Below are 23006 nucleotides of genomic sequence, written 5' to 3' on the forward strand. Positions count from 1 at the left end.
ACAAATTATATTTTTACCAAAACAAAAAAATGTAAATGTCCCAGATGATAGCCAGCCACTGTTTTTAAATCAAAAAATCTATTTCAACTAGTTTTCAATGTAACTAAAAATTTTGCTGTTCTAAACTCTGTAATATATGATTACTCTACTCATAAATAAAACCCTTGTAGCAAAACAAATTATAAGATATAAATGTATATATTTAACAGTAATGACAGAAAGACATTGAACTTATATTAAATTCCCTTCATTTGAGTTTCAATTCAAGATTAGTGAAATCAGTAACCATTAAATTGCCTAAGAATTCCCCCCCTACAGATGTGTGAAACATTTTAATAAATGTTTAAAGATACAATACCAAAAAAGAAAATGCAATTTATAAGAATTTTCATACAAAAATCTTGGTATTAACAAAAGTTTTAGGTGGCCTTTCAGCTTAAATAAAAACATATCTTTGTTATTACTGTACTAAAATACAAGGTCTAAATCTCTTACTTGTATGCAAATCGAAGATTGGGAAATCTGGCCAAGAGAGCGTCATACGTTTCTTTCAATCTACTGATATCACGAGACAGTTGCCTGCGCTTTTCCAAAAGCCTTTCCTCCTTATTTTCTGAGTAAATCATAAGTACATTAATACAAAGTTTTAGAAACTCTTCAATGTTAAGGAAAATATAAGCAACCTCTATTTCCAAAGCTTTCTAAAAAGCAAAATATAAATTTCGGATAAATATTAAATAAAGAAGCATGCTTAACATTCAAATTTCTATCAAATGTCAAGTAGACATTATTTCCAACAATAAATGATGCAATTTTCATTTCAAGAAACAACACATGAATTGAATGCTTACTAATATAAAAATACACAAATGACATTTCTGAGTTTCAAGTGACTGAAGCAAAAAATTCTCCATACTGAGTTCTTGAAAATTCAAAGGGATCTTTAATACGTGATTTTTTGTGATTGTATTTATAAATACTTATACTAATACCTGTTAATAGGGTAAAAAATGTTTTTTACTTGCTTATTTCCTTTAAATCATTCACCACCTCCTAATAATTTGATTATCATGTCTTTAAAACAAACCTTCATAATTTAGCTTCTTCATTTCAGTTTCAAGTTTTTCTTTAAGTCTTTTTACAGCTTCTAAAGCTTCTTGATCCTTCCTGTAGCCACTATCCATCTTCTTAACTTCTGCTTGTTTATTCTTTAATTCTTGTTGGGCATGTTTCAACTTCATTTGGGCCTGTCATAGAAAAATGTAACAGACTACATGAGGTACACAGTGAGCTAGTAATAAAATAGCCACGGAGTTCAACTAGTTCAATCAAGAGACCTTAGCATTGAAAATGTAACTCTTTGGTGTCATGAAATAGTATTTCAAAAGATCAGTCACTTCCCAGTATTTTCTCCTCAATTACTTGGAGATAGTATCATTAATATAAGTTATTAAATAGCTTCTAATTAAAGTCCACATTTTTAATATTTATAAAATATGACAAGAGTGTTAATAAAGTTGACAAATACTGTTAGTAACTGGTTAAATTAAAAACATATCAGAAAGCTAGAAATCTTAACTCTAGTTCCCTTCCTTTCCACTTAGGTGTTCATATTTGTATCTGTGTATCTCTGTATTGTCTAGTAACAGCAAAGGAGCTGCATTGAGCAATGAAAAATAATATTTTATGAACCAGAAATGGTAAAGCAGCAGAGAGAACAGTTTTGTTTACCTTTTAAAGCTTAAGACTTAAACTTTATGATGTCAATAAAACAAATAAATTACAGCCAAAAAAAATGAGAAATGACTAACCTTCAATATTCCAAACAAGGCTATAAAATGAACAGTTATTTACTGCACTTATAAATTCAATTATGGCAATTCATGTCTTATAGTAGGTTGAAAATCTGAAATCATCAATATTTAACAATCAACAAATTTAAATTTTGTTGTAATAGGTACACAAAGTGATTGAATAGTGTAAATAGGTTTCTTGACATTGAACTGATTATTTTCAATATTTTTTAACATAACTACAAAGTGCTTAATGTCTTTACTTACCTGTTTGGCCTCTGTCTGAGCTTTACTTATATCATTTTTACAGGCCATCATTTGACCAGCAAGAGTTGCTTCTGCTCCATCTTCATTACTAGACAAGCCAGCAGACACAGCATTGAAGTGTTGCTGTGCAGCAGCCAAAGCTTCAGCATCTTTTTTACTTGCTTCTTGAAGGTCATGCAGCCCATCTGTTATCTTTTTAACTTCTTTTTCCTTTGCTGCTAAAGTTTTAGAGTCCTTCAGGGAAAATTTCAAATTGCAAAATATTTTTATTTTAAGAATATATATTTATACACAAATACTCTTACTTCATTAAATTTTGTAACAAATTTAATAACAAGGAAAATAATCATTATAACTTTAAGTACTGAATTCCCATTCTGAACTTTGCTGTTTGGGGGATGTAACTCTTCCACTCCCTGAAATATTTTCATCCCATATGTAATAGTAAAATCTAGGCAACAATGGGCTAAAAAATGATTGCACATTTAAATAATCTACTTGAAACTAAACATAGTCCTTAAAGTTTTAGAGTTGAAATAATAGCCATCCTACACTAAGGTTAAAAGCAGAGATTTTAGAAGTAAGAGTGTATACATTAAAATACTTTATAAAGTATTAAGGGAGCACACAATTTAATTATTAAATAGTTGTGGGGAAAGAACTATTAAAACCTCTCTTAAGTGATATTAAACAGACATCTGACATGATGTAAGACAGCAATAGCACTGAAAAGTCTAGCTGTCTTGTTTACTAAAAATAACCAGGAATTTGGGGCTACTTGAATAGTTCATGGTTCATCAAATATTTATTAGGTGTTTACTATATACTGAGTATTGTTCAAAGATATTTAAAATACAAACTAAGACCCTATCCTCAGGGAGCATATATTCTAAGGTGGAAGGCATGGCAAAAAATAAAGCAAAGTCAAGGGAAAGAAACTGAGGGCAACTATTAATTTAAGAAAAAGGGAATCTGCTGACATTTAAATAGAAACTAAATGAAGAAAAGTAATCATGTAAATAGCTGTGAACACTGTACCTGTAAGCCCTGAGAACATGTTTGGGCATTTGAAGAACTGCAGTTGCAGCAGAGAAAAAGAATGTTAAGAGGCAGCCAAGAATCATAGCATGAAGAGTATATAATAGCATGAAAAACATAATACAGGCTTTCTATTTAATTATACACATGACTCTGACGGAGGTGATAAAAAGTGCTTGTATTTTGCACATACTTTAGAGTCAACAGAATTTGCTGATGAACTCATTAAGGAGCTTCAGAGAAAAAAGGAAATTCAGAGGGACCCTAGGATTTCTGGCCTAAGTGATTAGGTGATTATGGTGCTATTTATTGACATATGGAAAGTACAGTAATTCGCATTTACATTGGTGTGGAAAATTTATATTTACATATTTATATATATAACATATCCATTGTGGATATGTTAAATTGTATGCTTTTTGTTACTCATCTGAAAAAAAAAAAATGTTAAGTGGCTAGTTGAACAAATGAATCTGCAGTTTATAGGACAATTCTCCAGGTGATCCAATTCAGTTCCCTTTCTCAGATGTAGCTCTCAAAAATAATCATAGAATGTGTTAGAACAACATCATCCTAAAATAGGGAGGAAAGGGCCTAAATAGCCTATGCTCTATTTTAGTCTCCAACCCTCCAGCCTAGAAATGAAATATCTTTAATGCTTTAACCCAGCAACTCATGTCACCTTGTGGTGATATGATATAAATTTCACCCTGATATAAATCTCAAGGCAAGCTACTTTCCAGGGTCCCTTAGATCTAGGTTGAGTAGGGCATGCACATGAGATTCCCATCTGCCCTTGGCAGCTTTCCCACCATGAATCCCAGGATTCTGCTGTCAATTACTACCCATCTGTAAATAATAAATTTGCTTTATATAACTGTATGAATATCTATTATGAATTATATAAGAATATCTACTATAAATTATTATGAATATCTACTAAGTATATGACTATTTATTGAATACTGAGAAGTTGGTAATCAGGTACACAATAAACCTGTTTCATAAAAATTGGCACAATTCAGTAAGGTCCAGTCTATATTACTGCCAAAGTTAGAGTGGCCATACCACTCCCAACCCCTCAAAACCCAGCTCACAGCAGAGATGAAAGCCAGCTGGCAGAGTAAGGGGAGATTTAAGAGCTGGACATATACCTGGATGTTTTATGGGAAAGGAGGCACAGTAAGTGGGACACAGGTCACTTCTTATAGATGGGAATAAGCTGGCTGCATGGATTAAGGCAGAGGGAAATACAGAAATGAGGCAGTTCAGTACATGATCCCCTGATTTGGGGGTATTTATGAATTGTTCATGCCAAGTGACAGAGACCCCAGGAAATGGGTAATCGGATGAACCCTGAGGCAGGTGAGAGGGAGTAAATAAATAAACAAACAAACAACAAAAACAAATGCAGGCCTTCACAGAAATAGATAGTATACTGGGGACAGATATGCAGAAAGGCTGGGAACCTCCATACATCCTGACTAAAGTGTTGGTTTGATAAAGGTACACTATAGATCTAAACCACTAAACAGTACAGTTTAGAGTGGAAGCAAGATCTCCAGAGGCTTACTGGAGGACAATGGCCTTATACTCCCGTCAAGAAGATAAGGGAATTCCAACTTTTCAGGGTTTCTTGTATACTGGAGACTTATGACAGTATTTCCAGATCTCCTTAGGGGAAAAATTAAATTGATTATATCAGGAGATTTGGGGATGAATCTAGTGAGCCAAGGTGCTTATTGGTTGTGGGTGGGGCCCTTGTTGTGGATCATTTTGGGTGCCAGTGACCAAATTCCCATTGCTGAATACATTATTCACCTTGACATTTTGGCTGTTTGTGACCCAAAACATCACCTATGAGAACGTATTCCCTCATAGTCAAGAACTCAAGTCATAACAATGGGGCATAATCACTTCTGAAGCTAGCAAAGGCCCAATAGCTATTTAGCAAAAGTGCCACCACACGCTAAGTAGAAAACAGGGCATAACTTTGTTAATTCAAAATCTGCTACAGACAAAAATATCACTACTCTATTACAAAGCACCAGCTAGTGTCACTGGTCAAAAAGGGCTTCAAGGCATGGAGACTAATAAGTCAAATAAGTATCCCAAATATAATTTAACAAGAATTTTTCACCCTGATGGCACATATAGGAAGAAAACCTAATGGCTGATATGCCACTTAGGCATAGCACAACTATGATTAGGTGATTATGGTGCATCACATGAGTATTCTTTTGACCACTTCAGTGAAACTGCCAATATTGAGCAGGACTCTTGGAAGCAAGCCTTGTAAGTAGTTCAACATGTCATGGCCCAAATGCTGCTTTTAAAACCTTTAGCTGGCCAGCCAGATGGAATTACAAGTTACCTTCAGTCTCCATGTATGCGGACTGGGGTCTGTGGCAAGAGAAAATTACCACAGGGATTTGCTAGCCTACTGGATTTTGAGACATATAGTTTGCATGATGCAAATATATATCCCTTTTTGATGGGTAACTTGCTTGCTAACATGCACTCGTGCAGATTAAACACCTTAAATAAATACCTTAAAGCTGAATCACCACATGTGACTGTGAGACCTGAACTGCATGTTCTTATTTGGGTTCTTACAAACCCCATCAATAAATTTGGCAGGCTCAAGGTCAATTTTCAAATGAAAATGGTATATTCAAGATCAGGCCAAGCAATCTCCATGAACCAGCTTATGGTTAAGCTTACCAGAAGAGACCAAGTGACCCATAGGGGAATGTTTTGGCTCCTCCTCTGGCTATCTGGGGACTAAGTTTGAAGATAAACCTACTAACAGAATGACATGGTTTACTGAAGGATCTGTGAAACAAAGCCCAAAGGATCTACAGGATGGTGACCACCATTAGGCCAACAGATGGCCCTCTTCTGATTAAGACTGAAGTCTGGATATTCTGCCAATGAGCCAACTACAAGCAGTAGTAACATCCAAACCATCCTGCTATATTTTCACCAACTCATGGGCTACTGCTATTAGCCTAGCCATCTGGTCAGGAGAATGGCAACTGGACTATTAAAGGATCCCCTATACGGGGACAAGGACTACATCAACAGCTTGCTGCTTGAAGAGACATGTATCTTATTCACATGGACAGTGAAGGCTACCATAGCCATTCATCTTTGAAAAGAACTTACATTATGTTTTTGAATACCCCTTCCAATGTCAAGTCTGACCAAGGAACATACCTGACTACACAAGCAAGATGACAACAGGCACTCTCTCGCAGAATATTAATGGACTTTCCAGGTACTCTGTCATTCACAAGTAATGAAACAACTGACTAATCGGACAGATGACTTTTGCAACAACTGATAGACATCTGGATGTCCTGCTAGTTAGTATGACCTTCTGACTAAGACAGTATGAACACAAATACTGCACTCCAGCACTAGGAAACACAACACTGCAGTGCATGTTGAGAAATACTGAGCTTAATAGGAGTAGAGCGAGACTAGGCAACAACTGATTTGGATAAACCTATGAAATCCCAATCTGTTTTACCAACCATTCTCTTGCACCTATGAAATCTCAATATTAATGTTGCTAACCAGTTCCCTCCCTTTTCACTTAGGAGTAAGTGTCCCAGGCATCATGTGTGGTTTACGGGATTAGGCTGCCATATTACCTCAGAAAGGGGCTCCTAACTAAATTGGCAATGCTTCCCCAGGGGTGCCTCCTCTCCACAGGATCCCATAGGTATAAGGGATAGGACCAAGTACATCTGATCCTTTCAGTTGAATAGAGCAATGTGATCAGACACATCAAGTTTGTATAGTATGTGATCTCCCCTAATGGACTGGTGACCACCATTAGGCTAACAGATAACCATCTTCTGAAGTCTGGATAAAGCCACATGGGCAATGGTGCTCCTAGAGGTAGTAGCCTTAGGACAGGGGCACATAACTATGTCACTATACCAACTCAGCTTAATCCCTGACAGGCAGAAAACACTCAAGATCGTGGGGAGTAATGGGGGTGGAGAGGCAGTTAAAATGCTTTTTCCACAGGAGGCAGCTGCACAGAACTAAGCTATGGCCACTGCAGGTACCTAACAGAATGTTGGATATGCTATTGCAGACCTTCTTCTGTCACAGACCTTAGTGACCCTCTGGTCCTACAAGTAGTAAACTTTACTAGCATTCTTAACCCCATAGTGTATACCAACAGACTCCATACCCTGGTTTACCAAGAGAGAATATATCACCAGTTACATGGAAAGGAGCCAGAAATAATCCATTTTAACTTAACTGACTCTGTAGCAAAATGTCACAACCCAAACTAACAAAACCTTAAAGGGCTGGTATTTTAGGCCAGGCATGGTGGTGCATGCATACAATCCCAGCAGCTTGGGAGGCTGAGGCTGCTGGATAGCAAGTTTGAGCCAGCGACTTGGCAGCACTCTATGATTCACCAAGATCTTGTCACAAAATAAAAAGGGCTGGGGATGTGACTTGGTGGTTAAGTGCCCCTGGGTTCAATCCCAGATACCAAAAAATAAAAAAAATAAATTAATTAATTAAAAAATAAAATAAAAAGGGCTGGTATTTTGAAGCAGCATGCTTAAATGGTTAAATATCCTAGTAGTAATGACAAAAATAAGAACTGGCCTTGTGCTAATCCCATGTGCAGGAGCTTCATGAACAATTCTGTATGAAGGAAAGTGAGCTACAGTTAGGTCATAAATGAGGCCCATATCCATATGTGGGCCACTGAACAATAAAATGGAGATAAAGGGTGTATATCCCAAATCTACAGCTTTCTCTGTGGGCAGTCTAGGGGTTAGCCAAACCAATGATGTTCAATGGCATGTCTGGAAAGCTCACAGACAATGGGATTCTATACACTGGGTGTGGTTGGGGTGCCCTTAGATATCACCCCTAGGAATGAGATGCAGTATTGAGTCATCAGCCTAAAGCTGAATGTCAGGCTTACAAGGGGACCTACCAGGAAGTATAAAACCAATCTGGGTATTTATGTTTTATGAGATCTTTGGAATCACACACAGAAGTAATTCTCATGAGAAAATGAGAAGAAACCTATCCTCAACCATGGCAGATATTGCCTTCACCTCTCTCCCAGCCTTGGCAGTCAAGGAGACATCTCAACCGCCTTTTAGACAATCTAAACTTTTTATTAAGCTGAATGAAGTGTATTCAAGTACCAGCATCTCTTGGTGTATCTGTATAGAGACCTCAGATATTGTAGAAGCCCAAGTAGAAGAGACCCAAAAGCAAGCCCACGGGCTGCAGATAGTAGTGTTATCATCAGGATCCTTCTTTGACCTCTTCAGCAACTCAGTGCTTAGATTCCCAGGATCTAATCTGGGTCAGTGCTCCATCCAGGCCTGATCATCCTGCTTGTTGCAGTCTCCTAATGAAATGTATTCTGGCTATGGCTTCACAATGTTGTACTGTGTATTAGTCAAGGTATTACACATCATCTCAAAGAGACAAACCTCCTCCTCCTCTAGATTTTGGGAGATCCATCGGCATATGAAATGGACTAGCTTTGCTCAGGGGGTTGATTATTTGGATCAGGAGGATTGCATGATGGTTTTCCAGGTTGCCTTAGACTAACTCAATTTTCCTCTTTCTGGCTTATAGTTCTTAAGAATGTGATGGTCATGCAATGTCCTGATCTGGGAAGGGACTGGCTGGAAAATTCAGGGCTTTGTTCCAATCTGTCCCCAGAAATAGAATGTCTTTCAATTCTTTAGCCCAGTTCCACGCATCACCCTAGGACAGGCTACTTCCTAAGGTGGCTGAGAGGTGGATAAGATCCCATCCACTCTGGGGAACCTTTATTGAGCCTTGGGAACTAGTTCACAATAAATTCTAGGCTTTTGTTGTCTACTGCTGACTATCCATAAGCAATAAACAAACCTCATGTAGTATTTTGTGTACGAGTGTGTTCTTTCAGGACTCAGATAAGCTGATAAGTAGTGCACAGCCTGCTTCTTCACAGCGTTCAGGGAAATAGTTAAATCTAGTTTAGATTTGGAAGGCATCAACTTTAGACAATGTCTAGGCTAAAATGAGACTGTAAGAAGTAAAGATGTCTGCACTCCAGGCTGTGGCATGCTAACATTGAGAGATCAAGAAGAATAAAGATACAGAAAAGGAGATGAAAGAGGAACAATCAGTATATCTATCTGAAACTTAAGGGCCTGGCAAAATTAAAGAAAAATCAGCCAAAATCAAGGCAAGTCCACATATTTAGCGCTTTATAAGCCTGATTAGAAAAGGAAATAATGAACTGATTTCAGCTACTGGAAGCCAAAACAGAAATGCTATGTCACACATTCATACTGCTTTGACAGTTTGTCTACATTTTTATCCCTGTGTTTCTTAAGTTGATAATTGTATTTACATGAAGCAATACCTAATATTACAATAAAAATAAATATTTTATTTTCAAATAAGTTAATTCTTTCCCATAGGAAAGGCAAATCATACTTTCACTGGGACAACAGAATCACTCTTAAGAGAACTTCCAAAAGCTCTATCATACACTTATTCATCTGCCTGCATGATAGTACATACTGACTCTTCCTGTGTCTGGGAATGACCTATTTCTGCCCCTTGCAAAGGCTACCTGTTCTAACTGCACACCAGTTTCTATCCTACTCTCACCTACTGAGGGAGCTTGTTTTAAGAATTCAACAATTTCTCTCTCCTGAATCACCAATGTTGCTTTGACTACCAAATTTTTCCCATCAATGTATAATTTATTCTTTATAAAATCAAGCCCAAAAAAGCTTATTTCTATATTACCCTTCAGTAAGCTCCTTCTTTATCCTTTTCAGAAAATTTTTCAAGAGTTTTCTATATCCATGCATGTATTTTTCTGCTGTCATTTTGTGGGAGTATGAACACACTCTATCAGGATCTTAGGGCCATTTCTCCTTGAAATATTTTTTCCCTTGGGCTGTAGGTCCACTTATCGACTGGCATGATTTTCTTTGTATCTTCTCCATTCTTTGCTCACTCTTCCTCATGTACCCTAACTTACATGCTGAATTAGTGCACTGCCTGAAGTTCAAACTTCTTATCTATACGCATACCTTTGATAGTTTTATCCTATCTTATGAATTTAAATATCACTTAGATACTAATGATGCCCAAATCTGTATTTTAGTCTGGATTAATATTCATATATTTTACTACCTAATCAACATCACCATTCAAGATATCTAACAGGAAATCTCAAGCCTTTTATGCTCACTTATTTTCCTCATGTAAACCTGTTCTTTCTGTTCTCCACTGTGGCTAATGGCAAGTTCATACTTTAATAGCTAGCCAATTTAAAATACCACATTATGTCCTCCTTCCCCTGAACTCCAAACTTTCTCGTCTACTTTGATATTTTTTCCACATCAGTTACTGCTATATAACGTGCTATATATTTTACTTACTTATTTCATTATAATCATTTTCCCAAATGGACCCACAAGGCTGAGAATTTTAACCATTTTTATCACTAGTATATCTCCAGTTCAAACAATTATTTTTAGCTCACAGTAGAGACACTAAATATTAACGCAATATTAATAAATATACATTAGAATTATATTAAAGCTTTTTTTTTTTTTTTTTGCTTACCTCAATCATATTTTTTTCTAGCTCCTTGTGTTTGTTTTCTTCACTTGCCAGATTTTTCTTCTTGAGGTCAAATGCACTTTGAGATTTAGTATTAACCCGTTGAGCCTCTGCAAGAGCATCTTCTAAAGATCGGAGTATACCTCCAACTTCCTATAATCAAATAAGCACAATTGAAATTACTTAAAATATATTCATGCCTTAATTTTCTTGTATTTCTATATAAAATATTTATTATATAAGCCATTTTATTATCCTACATTAAGAACAATGCCTAATAAATCCTAAATAGCCACTAATAGTTAGACCCTGTTTCAGAATAAAAAAGAGGTGCAGATCTGGGTCAGTGGTTAAATACCCTGGTTCAATACATAGTATATTAAAAAAAAAAAAAAATCTTAAATAGTTATTGTACATTTTTTTCAGAGTAATTTAACAATTTATATGTTCTGACCTTATCTTTTCTTTTCTCCAATTCTTCTATTTCATGATTAAGTGCATTTATTTTTTTATCATTTTCAGACAATGCTTCTTGAAGTCTTACAACTTTATCCTGCATTTCTTTTAACTCCTCAGCTGAGCGCTCTTTAGTATCTTCAGCCAGTAAAAACTGATAAGCAATGTATAAACGACTCAAATGTTCTATTTCTCTTATTACTTTTTGATATTCCAAATAGGAAGATCTTTCCTGAAAGAGAAGTCAGAATAATTCAAAATTCATAATTTTCAAAACAAATTTGGAAACAATCAAACTACAGCATCATGTTTCAAATTTCCCATTACATGATATGATAAATTTTTGTCTTAAATGATCATGGCATTTTAGTTTTAGGAAATTTCAAATAATATCAAAACTCTTGACTTTTTAGATAGCTTTATTCCATTTCTAATGAATTCCATGTGACCTATTTTTCTAATATAACATGAGGCAACTGGAATTAACAAGAAAATATGGACGTATGGTTCAAAAACTGGCAGTAATAAGAATTCTATACACAATCTAGAAATTCATCAAGTGATACATAGTTAAGTACCTAATGTGCAGATGAAGAAACAAATTCTGAGTGGTTAAATGGCCTGTTCATATTAACAGATATAGAAAGATTATCCATATCAAGGGGATACCTTCAAGATCATAATTTTTCAGTTTTTCTAGTATTGATTATGTAAGTTCTACTTTACAGTACTATAGTACTACATTTAATTATCCAGGAAAATCACACTTGCTCCTCTTTAATAAAACATTAAAATCTAGCATATCATTTTCCAAGGCAATGGAAGATTATTGTCCAAAATCATGACTTAAGAGATGCAGAATACATACTTCCTACAAGCAGAGGCTGTTATGGAGCACTTAAATTCCTTATTTCTTCTCAAGGAAAATCCCCAAGAAACAGTATATACTTCATCCCTATTTGCCTAATTTTGGATACATTACCAATTGTAAGAGACATTCTTTTTTTTTTTTTTTTTTGTAAGAGACATTCTAACTGGCTCTCCTTATATACAAAATACATACCTCTTTTAATTTTTGAATGGTTGGAGTAATCTCTTCTTCGAGTATCTGAAAAACGGAGGAATATCAGTATTTTCAGTATGTCAAATACCATTTAACAAAACTTTAAAAAGAAAAGTAGACTGGAACACTGGAAAACTGATTAGAAAAAAATATTTCCCTCTTTACAGCAGAAACTCCAAATGCAAAAGGATACTCTTTTCCAAAAATATTTTATACAAATTTAATTACCGTCTTAATTTCTTTCAGCTTAGCCTCCTTTTTTTCTATAGTTTTCTGGGCAGCTATTTTTTTGTATTCATACATTCTGGTTCCAGCTGCTTCTTCAATCATAGATAAAATCTGGAATGACAATTATAATAATGTCATAAGAGCCCCAAACAATGCATCTCACTGGAACTTACATTAATTATATCATTTGCAGACTGACCTCCCTAAGCATCTTACCAAAATAACAGCTTAAAAAGATCATAAGCTATCAGATAAAAATGTAGCTATTAACCACAATTCTTCTATTCTGGCCTCACTCCTTTTCTAAAGTCAAACCTGCTATACACTAAGTTTCCAAGGTTTCTCTCTTCTGAAATTGAAGCCAATAATTCCTCCTTTTCCCTTCAATTACACACTTAAAAAAAGTAAAAAATAAAAAGAACACCCCTTTCTTCTTTCATTTTAGGAAGTTTCTATTGAAAATTCTTTCAAGTCAGACTTCAGCCACTTTGCCAACAAGCCTGAAGTATGGCATAACATTAGCCTTCCAATTGTGGCACATGTGTTAACGACTACTACATATAACTTAATTTCCTCTGTGATTCAGTTCTTGCCTCCAGAGTACTGACAATGTCTCACAGCAGCATTGAGAATTAAACAAAACAATGCTGTGAAAAGCACAGTGAAAAAGGAAAATATGAATCAATCATAATTTTATAAGATGGCAATTTTCCTGGAACATGCTATATAACATATATTTCGTAGATTTCAAATTAGCAGTTTTCCCCCTCAGCTGTTATCTATGGAAAATAAGCATGCCCTGTACTCAAACAGACTAGTATTATCAATTATCCATCTTACTGACTCTTCTCAATTAAAAAAAAAAAATCTGAAAAGACTTTGTTCATATATATAATATTCATTCCTTCATACCAACTGTTTCAAGGTGGTTCCAAGAGAAAATTAAGTCTCAGTGCCCTAAATAACCTATTCTACAAAATGAACTAATTGCAAATTAATCTTTTTTTCTTAAGCTTTTCTTTTTTTGGGGAGGGGGGGGTGGTTACCAGGGATTAAATTCAGGGGCACTCAACCACTGAGCCACATCCCCAGCCCTATTTTGTATTTTATTCAGAGACAGGGTCTCAATGAGTTACTAAGCACCTTGCCACTGCTGAGGCTGGCTTTGAACTCGTGATCTTCCTACCTCAGCCTCCTCCTAAGTCGCTAGGATGACATCCATGCACCACCATGTCTAGCTCTTTCTTAAGCTTTTCTATAGTATTAATCCTGACATGGAAGATGAATTGAGCAAGGTTGCTTTATGCTGTCAAAACTCTTTTAATATTGAGTACAGTGCTAAATATTCAACAAACAACTTCCTTTATAATCACTAAATAATGTTTCCAAGAATTTTAATGCATAAAACTATTTTTAAATTTTGTTTCCTAGAAAATTGAAACAATAGTTATAATTAATTACTACCCACAAATGGTATTTTTACCTCAGGAGGCTTCATATTCAATACTTTTGTAATTCGACCCTGAAAATAAAATGACAAAATTACTACAATACTAACAAATTATAAAATGTGAACTAATGGCATTCAATATTTATCTGTAGGGGAGCTTCTTTATATCTCAATATACCAATTGAGGAGGTATTTTTTCATAAAAAGATGTTACTTTTGTTAGGCATGACACTAAAGGAACTTCATAATTCTAGAATTTTAGAAATGTGCTATTGTGGAATATTATATTATCAGTGATACAAATTACCTGAGTTATTAAATGATACAACTAAATAATTGAAACACAGTTAATTCAGTTTCAGTTTCAGTTAATTCATTTCTGAGATAGTTAATATTAAAATTATAGGAGTATACAATTCTTCAACAGATTAAGTATGTATATAGATTTTAGCAGAGTTGTGAACGTTTCTAGATTTTTTGATAGCCCTCACTAAATATACAACAAACCTGTACACCTCAAATAGAATATTTTATTTCAATGCCAGAACATTAAATTTGTTCATTACTGAAAGCAAACAAAACAAAAATCTGCACATCCAGTTCTCCCAGAATTGAATTTGTTAGGATACATATTCACTAGAAGTAAATTTTCAGCCTTGAAGCTAATATGTAATGAAAATATTTTTATTTTGGTCTACAGTTTGAATATATTCCCCAAAGTTTGTGTGTTGGAAACTTATTCCCTTAAGCAACCCAGTGTTTAGAGGTAGGATGTATTAAGAAATAATTATGTCATACTTTATGTTCTACTATGTTCTACTCTTATGAAGGAATAAATGATGTTGGGAGGATGACACAGCCCTCACCAGAGGCCTGTGCCATGCTCTTGGACTTCCCAAATAAATTTCTATTGTTTATAAATTATCCAGTCTATAGTATTGGTATAGCAACATAAAATGGACAAACACATGGTTCCATTAGAGTCCTGCCACTGACCTTGCTAGGATGCTCTCAAAAGACAACTAGATTTCAAGTGAAATGTTAAGTGCAAGATAGTATCAGCCTTATTTTTCATTTACATGAGTTTCTAAACAGAAAAATTATTCAGATTTTTATATCATAATATTAAGATGCTTTAACCCAATAACTTAAAAATATACAATGATAGCATTTCTACCGTTAGAGCTATTGTCCTTAGAGTAATACAATAAGTCAAGAAAAATAATTTCTAGACATTCTTTAAAATTCAAATGTCCATAGTATGGTAGAAAACATCACTAACAATTAACTAACTGCATTTCTTAAAAGGTGCCCAAACATAGTAAATAACAATTCTAAAAATGGAAATAAAAACAATAAACACAAATAAAAAATAAATCCAAAAAGAAAGACACATCTGTTGTAATAAGTTAAAAATAGTAAAACCATTATGAAAGACATAAGGACCACAAACAAAATACCTGCATGATGAGAAAGTGAGGGTTATTAACATTCAAACCAACAGAACAGAAGAGATCCTGTACTCTGGTGTTGTTTGCATTTACTCCATTGATTAAATATTTATTTCTGCCACCAATAACCACCTAAAAAGGAAGCATTTTTAAAAACATAAATGTATATACCCAACTTCTTCTAAAATGATAAATTACAAATATTACTTTACATTTATTTGTTCTATCCTTAACAATAAACAAAGTCAATCCCAAGTAAATGGTAGAAAAGTGTGTCATGGTCAAAACAATTACTAACTATATTCAGAACAACTAGATTCTAATTCGGGAAATTTTGCTAACTACCTATGTAATGATGCACAATTCTCTTAACCTCCCCTGCATTGAACTGTCTCTAAGATCACTTCTACCTTTATGCTTCCATGAAAGTATAAAACATGCTTTCTTTTCCTGGTCTTCCTTCTGCAATTTTTCCACACTCAAAGGTGAACTCCTCTTCCTCCACTTTTCAAAGGGAAAAGAAGTCAGATACTTTTAAAAGCTATACAAGTGGTTTGGCATCATTTTCTGACAAAATTTTAAAAGGAATTAAGACATGTATTTTGGCCACTTAAAGACAGCCATGGAGCTTCAACATGGCTTCATTAAGAACAAGACATGCCAGAAACTGGCTTGCTCATACTTTACCATAGCATTTAAATTGTTATGTTGGATATGATTGTCTCACCCCCTAGATACTGAGGCCTTTATTCAAGATCTTTATCTCATATTTCTTTCTGTATGTATACTCCAATGTATTCAAGAACATTCAGTACACATCAAGAAATTAATAAATACTGAATAAATGTTAATAAATATTAAATAAATGTCTTTCCTGACAGGATTGTTAGATTGATAGTACATATATTAATATATCTGAACAACAAACTGAGTATGCTTGCTCCTAAGTAATTTGGCAAGGACTTTAGGTAAATTTTGGTAAAGACATCTGAATGAGGACAGTTAAAATTAGGTAGATTAGTATTAAATTTAAGAACAATTCCAAAAGGGGTATTATTTGATGAATGCCCAATAACAAAGTAAGATTCTGTCCCAATGTAGTCAATTTTTTTTTAAATCATAGGCATTTATCAAAATAGAGGAGAGTATCTACCAGTGACATAGTTCTAAGATAGAGAATAAGTGTGAATTAATGGAATTTAAAAAAAAAAAAAACTTTGACAAGTTGAAAACATTGTCCATCTTAAAAAAAAAAAAAATAAGGGTCAAATGTAAGGTTCTTATTAGTCTAAAAAAAAACCTGCATATATGCAGAAATGGCAGTAACATAGCACACATAAAAAATTTTACAGTGATTTCAAGTAAATTTTATGAATCCACAATTTATTATGAACATTGCAATGTCAAATGGGAAAAACAGAAGTAGAGTATTGAAATGGAAGAAGTCTTAATTCTGCTTTTACTAGACCAATTCTGGCACACTGATTTGGAAGTATCATGCATTAAAATATATAATAAAAACAAAAAGAAAGATTGAGGAGAGAGGGAGACTAATTAATATTTGATGGGAACAGGCAAGTGAAGGAAGTAGAAACAAACATCAAGTGAAAGACCTGGTGAGATTCTCCTAAGAAAACATTTGATTAACAGATCACTTAAATATAGAAAATATTTAAAATAGAATAATCCTAGTTTATTCTTATAACAGAGTAAGATTCTATCCAAATGTAGCCATTTTTTTAAAGATGTAGCCATTTTTTTAAAAATCATAAGTATTTATCAAAATAGAGAAGAGAATCTACCAGTGACATAGTATGAAGATAAAGAATGAGTTAATGGAATTTTAAAAAACAAAACTTTTGTTTTTAAGCATCAAGATTAAAGTACACAACTATAAGACAGTTTCACATTTCCATCAGATTTTTAAATAATTTTTTTTTAACAAGACTGGTCCAAAACCAGAATGGGTTATTTTAGAAGATAGCAAGATCAGGTTTTTGGAGTATTTAAGTATATAGCCAGAAAGGATTGAAGTATGGTTTACCATTCAGATATGGTTAAATTCTTATAATGGATGAAAGACTTTCCAGATCTCTTTCAATCCTCTTAGTTAATGGTGGAACTTACATGATCAAAATTTTAATACCGTTAAGAATCACATGACTGGGGATACTTTCTGAGAAATGCATCATTAGACAATTTCATCACTGTGCAAATTTCAGAGTGTACTAAACTAAGTCAGCTACATCATCACTAGGTGATATAATCTTATGGAACCACCATCACATATGCAGTTCATCACTGACTGACTTGACATTATGCAGTACATGACCTTATAAGGAAACTACTCTTAAGGACTTGATTCAGTATTGATGCATCAGTTTTGTTCATAAACCTTGTCTCCAACACTTTCTCTAGTATGGGGATTGAACCTAGGGGCATTTTACCTCTAAACCACATCCTCAACCGTTTTTTTACTTTGAGACAGGGTCTTGCTAAACTGCTTAGGGCCTCACTAAGTTGCTGAGGCTGGTCTTGAACTTGGGATCCTCTTGCCTTAGCCTCCCAAGACACTGGTATTACAAGCATGCATTTCTGCACCTGGCTTGTCTCCAACACTTTTTGCAAAGTTATACTGACAAGTAATGCATCAGACCACCAGAGTTCTTATGGTATCCAAATATTTAATAATCACTCACCTGCCTTGTTACTGTGATTTCATCATGAACTTCAAATCCTAAAGGACTTTGTTTTTTGTCAGAATTATCAAAGGTGATCGACACTGAGGCTTTGGTAATTCCAGCCTGCCCATTTTTGTAAACTAAATCTTGTAAATTAGATGCCCGAACCTGTAACAAAAGAAAAAAAGTGTATCAACTACAAATCCCTATGTTGTATAAAGCAGCACTAAAAATGGGTTCCCTACAGTTGGAAAACCCACTCATGAATAAGGATAGGCAGTAGCATACACTGGCAAGGAAAGGAAGGACAATGGGCAACAACGCAATGAGTGCCTTTCCTGATTGAACTCTTTGAACTTTCTAATTCATTCTTAACAAAAGTTAACTTGCAAGACTGAAGGGAAGACAGTGCCTATAAATTTCACTTGTCATTCAATCCATTAGTATGTCCTTAAAAGGCATTATAACACTAGAGGGGACAAACAGAGATTTTTGGAGTGATACTGCCTTAAAGTCAAAATGCCTAAGTTTGGGTATTACTACCAAACACATTAAGCAACGCCTGAGTTTCCATTTTCTCTTCCAACAGAGTAATGATGCTTTCCTGAAGGGGCTTCACTAACATATGATGTAATTCATATTAAGTAAAACAATGCAAATGAAGAAAACATTGGCAAGAGTCTCCAAAGTTGCGTGAGGATTCCCTTGCCAAACTTAAATTCACATAAATCAGAAAGTTTGCACTTTACCTGAGACAGGTTGGAGATTCCCAGCAAAAAGCAGATGGAGTCCAATATGTTGGACTTACCACTACCATTTAAACCAGTGATAGCATTGAAGAGGGGGTCAAAACCATTAACTTCAGTCCTCTGAGCATAGGATTTAAATCCCTCGAGAATGATTGATTTAATATGCATTTTCAATACCGTCTTGCGCCAGTAAACTTCTGTGATGCATCAAACAAACCACAAAACCAGGTCTGTACAAAACAGAAATAACACCACTTAAGTGAACCGCAAACCTAGAATTATAATGTGTAAGAGAAACTAAAACAGGTATAACAGGGTAACAGAAATAAAACAGCTGTCAAACCACCCTATCTGATAAAGGTATCATTTCCTACTTTAAAAGATGGTTAGTCTCTACTTGGAAATTAAACCATTTAAGCTGTTAATGACCACTAGTACTTACTTTTACAGCTTGCCTTCCACTTTCATCATATTCTTTCTAACAAGGACTACTGATTCACATCCTTCACATCCTATTCTCTTTACCCACAACATACTTCTCTGATGGCGGCATGGTTCACTCTGCCCTTTACTGCCATCATGCACAAATATCACCTTACTGGGTGGAGTTCTTCCTATGTAAAAGAGCACCTCTACCCATCCTGTTTAGGCTTTCTTTTTCCTTCATAGCACTTACAGTTAACAATTAAAACAGCATTTGTTTACCCAACTAATCACAATTCAAGGTTCTGTAGCATGTTCGCCTAAGTCCATCACTGCATACCCGAATAGTGTCTGACTCTGAGGGTCGGGAAAATCAGCAAGTATTTACTTTAACAGGGTAGATAAATCTCGCATCTTCTAGCTTCTTGCTTTTACTCAGATGGTTTTCTCTCCTCCCGACAGCTTTTTTCTGCACCTCCTAACCCCATTCCAAGCCTAGATAGGAACCAGTCTTTACCCCTAATTATCGCTGTGGTCCCTTCTGGCCACTCGCCCTCCTCCTGCTCCATCTCCCCCAGGATACCAGGCCGGGCCCAACCGGCCGCGCATACGCACCTACCTCGGCACAGCCTCAGGCCGCCTGTGCTTGGGGCGCCACCAAGCTCCCTCGGGTCACGAAGACGGAGAAAGGAGATAACCGCACCAGGCTTTGGATGCTAAGAGGCAAACTCTACCATAGCAGGTACTATCCCAAAGCCTTTTACAGCACCCGCGCCGGAACTATTTAAGCCTTTGAATTTCGGCGCGAGCAAAGGACCCCATCTCTGCGGCTTATTTCCTCTGCTGGCGGCTAGGATCTGCCTGAGTTTGGAGTTTCACCTTTTCCCTCCACTCGAATGATCAAAGTGACAGGGCGATAGGAAAGAGAATCTCGACAGTAGAATTCATGGCGTGTCAAAGTCGTTGAGCCCGGGAACTACAGGACAAGGAGGTGTATATTCACACCGGCGTCCGGCGCACTTTGGGCAGCCCCAAGCCTCTGCCTGGGGCCTCATGCTTCTCCCGCCCCGCCCCGCCTCAGGCCCCTTCCGCTCCAAAGTTGCCTCTTGCAGACTCCGCCTTCTGCGAGCGGAGTTTAGCGGGATTCTGTAGTGCTTAAGTCTGAGAGCTGCGGCGCCGGGAGTGAATCGTCTGTTATCATTCTGTTAGAAGCCTTAGTTTCTCCTCGGATTGCTCAGCTTCTGGGAAGATGGAAGCTGTACTTTGTTGGGCCACGGAGGCGCTGGTCTTTTCGGGCCTCTGGCTCCGCCCCTGGTTGACTTCTGAATGGCGAGCCTTTTCACCTGAAGTTTCCATGTCTCCTGGGGAATCCAGTGCTCACGGACTCGATCTGAGCCCGGAAAAATTGTATGAGGTGGCAGTAGGTGCTAGGCCTACTGTTCAACTCCTTACCCTGAAAAACTATGTCATCATAAACAATGGAAGGCCTAGCATTTCTGAAAGTTTTATTGGAGGTCCTTCAGTACAGCTGGCGCTTACTGAGTTCAGTGTGTCAGGCCGTGATCCTCCGCGTTTAAAAACACGAATTAGCGACTCTATGAAATTCCTGAAACTGTTTTAATTGAACCCCAGGGCGCATTTTCGACAGTATTTCGCTAAGATGCTGAGGGTCCCAATTGTTGCGGCTGGTCCTGCTGCACCTTCCGCGATGGCTAGGATTAGAGGCCTGCACCAAGATGCCAGCTTGACACTGTTCTCATTTTGCAGATGTGTAAACAGTCGCAGAATGGTTAGGCAACTGTTAACCGAGAAATGGATTTGTTCCCAGGCAGTCTAGCTGCAGAGCAAGTGTTCTTAAATATTTACAGAATCCAGTACTACTGGTAAATGATACTGTTACAAGTGTATACTGTTCTTTACTAAAAACAAAAGGCATGGTTTTCAGCTGTACTCACTTGAGCACATTGACGCTAACGAATTAGAAAGGGCTTAGATTAAAAATGGTTATGGTGCTATTCAAGGCAAGGTACAGAAAAAATGGCCAACATACTATTTTTGAGTGCCTTAGTTCTTTTGAGCTGGTATAACAAAATTAGCTACTTTATGAACAACAGAAATTGATTTCCCCACAGTTCTGGAAGCTTGGGAAGTCAAGAACTAGGAGCTTGTAGTCAGTGTGTGGTGAGGAATGCTTTCCAGTCTTTTTTACTGGTGCACTTTCCACTGTTATTTTGGAAGTCAGAATTTCCATATATGGACTTGTGGGGGGAGGGATAACACATTTATTTAGACCATGTATTTTAGAACATGAATTAAATTGCCTTCTCAGCCCTGAAATGGCTTTGCAATAATCTCAACCAGTTTCAAACTACCCAAAATGAGTCTATGTTTTGAAATTGTTTTTCAGTTTAAAGAAGTAGAATAAGATTTTTATGATTTTTTTGTTTTGTTTTGTTTAAAAAAAGAACTTATGGAACTGGGGCCTCCGTGGCAGAGCACTTGCCTACCAATGTGTGAGGTGCTGGATTCCATCCCTAGCACCATATAAAAATAAACAAAACAAAGGCGTTTTATGCACCAACAACTACAAAAAAATAGAAAGAAAGAACTCGTTTATGTAATTTGATGTACTACCCACTTGTGCTAGAATGTCAACAATGGATATTGGCCTAATATCAATTTAATACACTTTGTCCTCCCTGATTCTTGCATCTCCACACCTATTCACTTATATTGGCTCTATTGAATCTTATACATCTACTTTCAGCTCTGTACCTTTTCATTACTTTTCTGAATAAAGAATTTAAACCTACTAGCATATCCTAATGTAGATTTTAATATTGTGAAATAAACTATCCTTTGAGATAAAAATATAAATCAAGACAAACATTATTAGCCTTTACAACTATTTTGATAGATTAATAGTAACTGATCTCCTTAAGTCAAATGGATGAAGATTTATACTGAAATGCACTTTTGGTGGATAAGGACTTTTGTGTATTTTAAGAATGCACACATCTAAATGCTCCCATCAAAACTATTAAAATTGCTTAAAATAAAGAGATATCTATTTGTTTTACATATAGTACATGCTAGATATGCTAAGGAATTTCTGCTAAATATGGTACAGAGGTACTTGAGGAAATCACTAATAGCTGACTTATGACTGGATCCTCAGATATCTACAGGTAAGTAAAGAACACAAAGGCACAAAGCCAGTGCTACCTGCTGGAGTGAGGGTAGAAACAGACTGTAAAATAGATGCAGTTCTTGTTTCATTATCATGGATAAAAAGTTTTGGAAGCCTCAACACAGGCAGTAGTTAAACTGTCAAGAAATCTGGGCAGCTAGTGGAGCCTTAGTTGTTATGTGGGAGTCAGCAGCAATAAAAAGGACTTGGATAAAGCTATAAATCAGGACCTCAGAGAAAAATTTGGTCTTCTACTCCAGGGCATTAGGAGGGATTCCCTTCTTCCCTGAATACGTTTTTATAATTTCAGAGTGCTGAAGTAGCTCTTATATGGTCAGGAGTCAATACTCTCCGCCTGAAACTTAACCCAGAAGAAAAAAAATGAAAGAACTTGCAGAAAAAGGAAAGGTTGCTGCATTTGTGGAGAGAATATTTAAATTCAAGGGGACGAATTGCTAAATGATAGAAAGTTCATATTTTTAAAGTGAAATGATTATCACATTTTGAATATTTCATTTCTACTACTATGTTGTCTGACCTTTGGTTCTTCAAAAATAACCTGACAAACTTTTTAAAGAAACACAA

General features: G+C 35.9%; 1 protein-coding gene across 1 annotated transcript in view; it reads right to left on the reverse strand.

Annotated features, from left to right (window-relative positions):
• The window catches only part of Smc2 (structural maintenance of chromosomes 2), a 49732-nt gene extending 29777 nt beyond the window's left edge, over window positions 1–19955 (reverse strand). The window contains exons 1-12 of the mRNA XM_076843232.2: window positions 19851–19955; window positions 18809–19038; window positions 18078–18227; window positions 15388–15510; window positions 13961–13999; window positions 12478–12588; window positions 12250–12294; window positions 11185–11418; window positions 10734–10883; window positions 2061–2294; window positions 1088–1247; window positions 496–613 (exon numbers count right to left, since the gene is read on the reverse strand). Coding sequence (XP_076699347.1) covers window positions 496–613; window positions 1088–1247; window positions 2061–2294; window positions 10734–10883; window positions 11185–11418; window positions 12250–12294; window positions 12478–12588; window positions 13961–13999; window positions 15388–15510; window positions 18078–18227; window positions 18809–18976 — 1532 coding nt within the window. The 5' untranslated portion in view covers window positions 18977–19038; window positions 19851–19955. The remainder of the gene's footprint in view (window positions 1–495; window positions 614–1087; window positions 1248–2060; window positions 2295–10733; window positions 10884–11184; window positions 11419–12249; window positions 12295–12477; window positions 12589–13960; window positions 14000–15387; window positions 15511–18077; window positions 18228–18808; window positions 19039–19850) is intronic.
• Between the last annotated feature and the right edge of the window lie 3051 nt (window positions 19956–23006).

Source organism: Callospermophilus lateralis, chromosome 2, assembly GCF_048772815.1.
Source record: "Callospermophilus lateralis isolate mCalLat2 chromosome 2, mCalLat2.hap1, whole genome shotgun sequence".
In the NCBI taxonomy this organism is placed as follows: Eukaryota; Metazoa; Chordata; class Mammalia; order Rodentia; family Sciuridae; genus Callospermophilus; species Callospermophilus lateralis.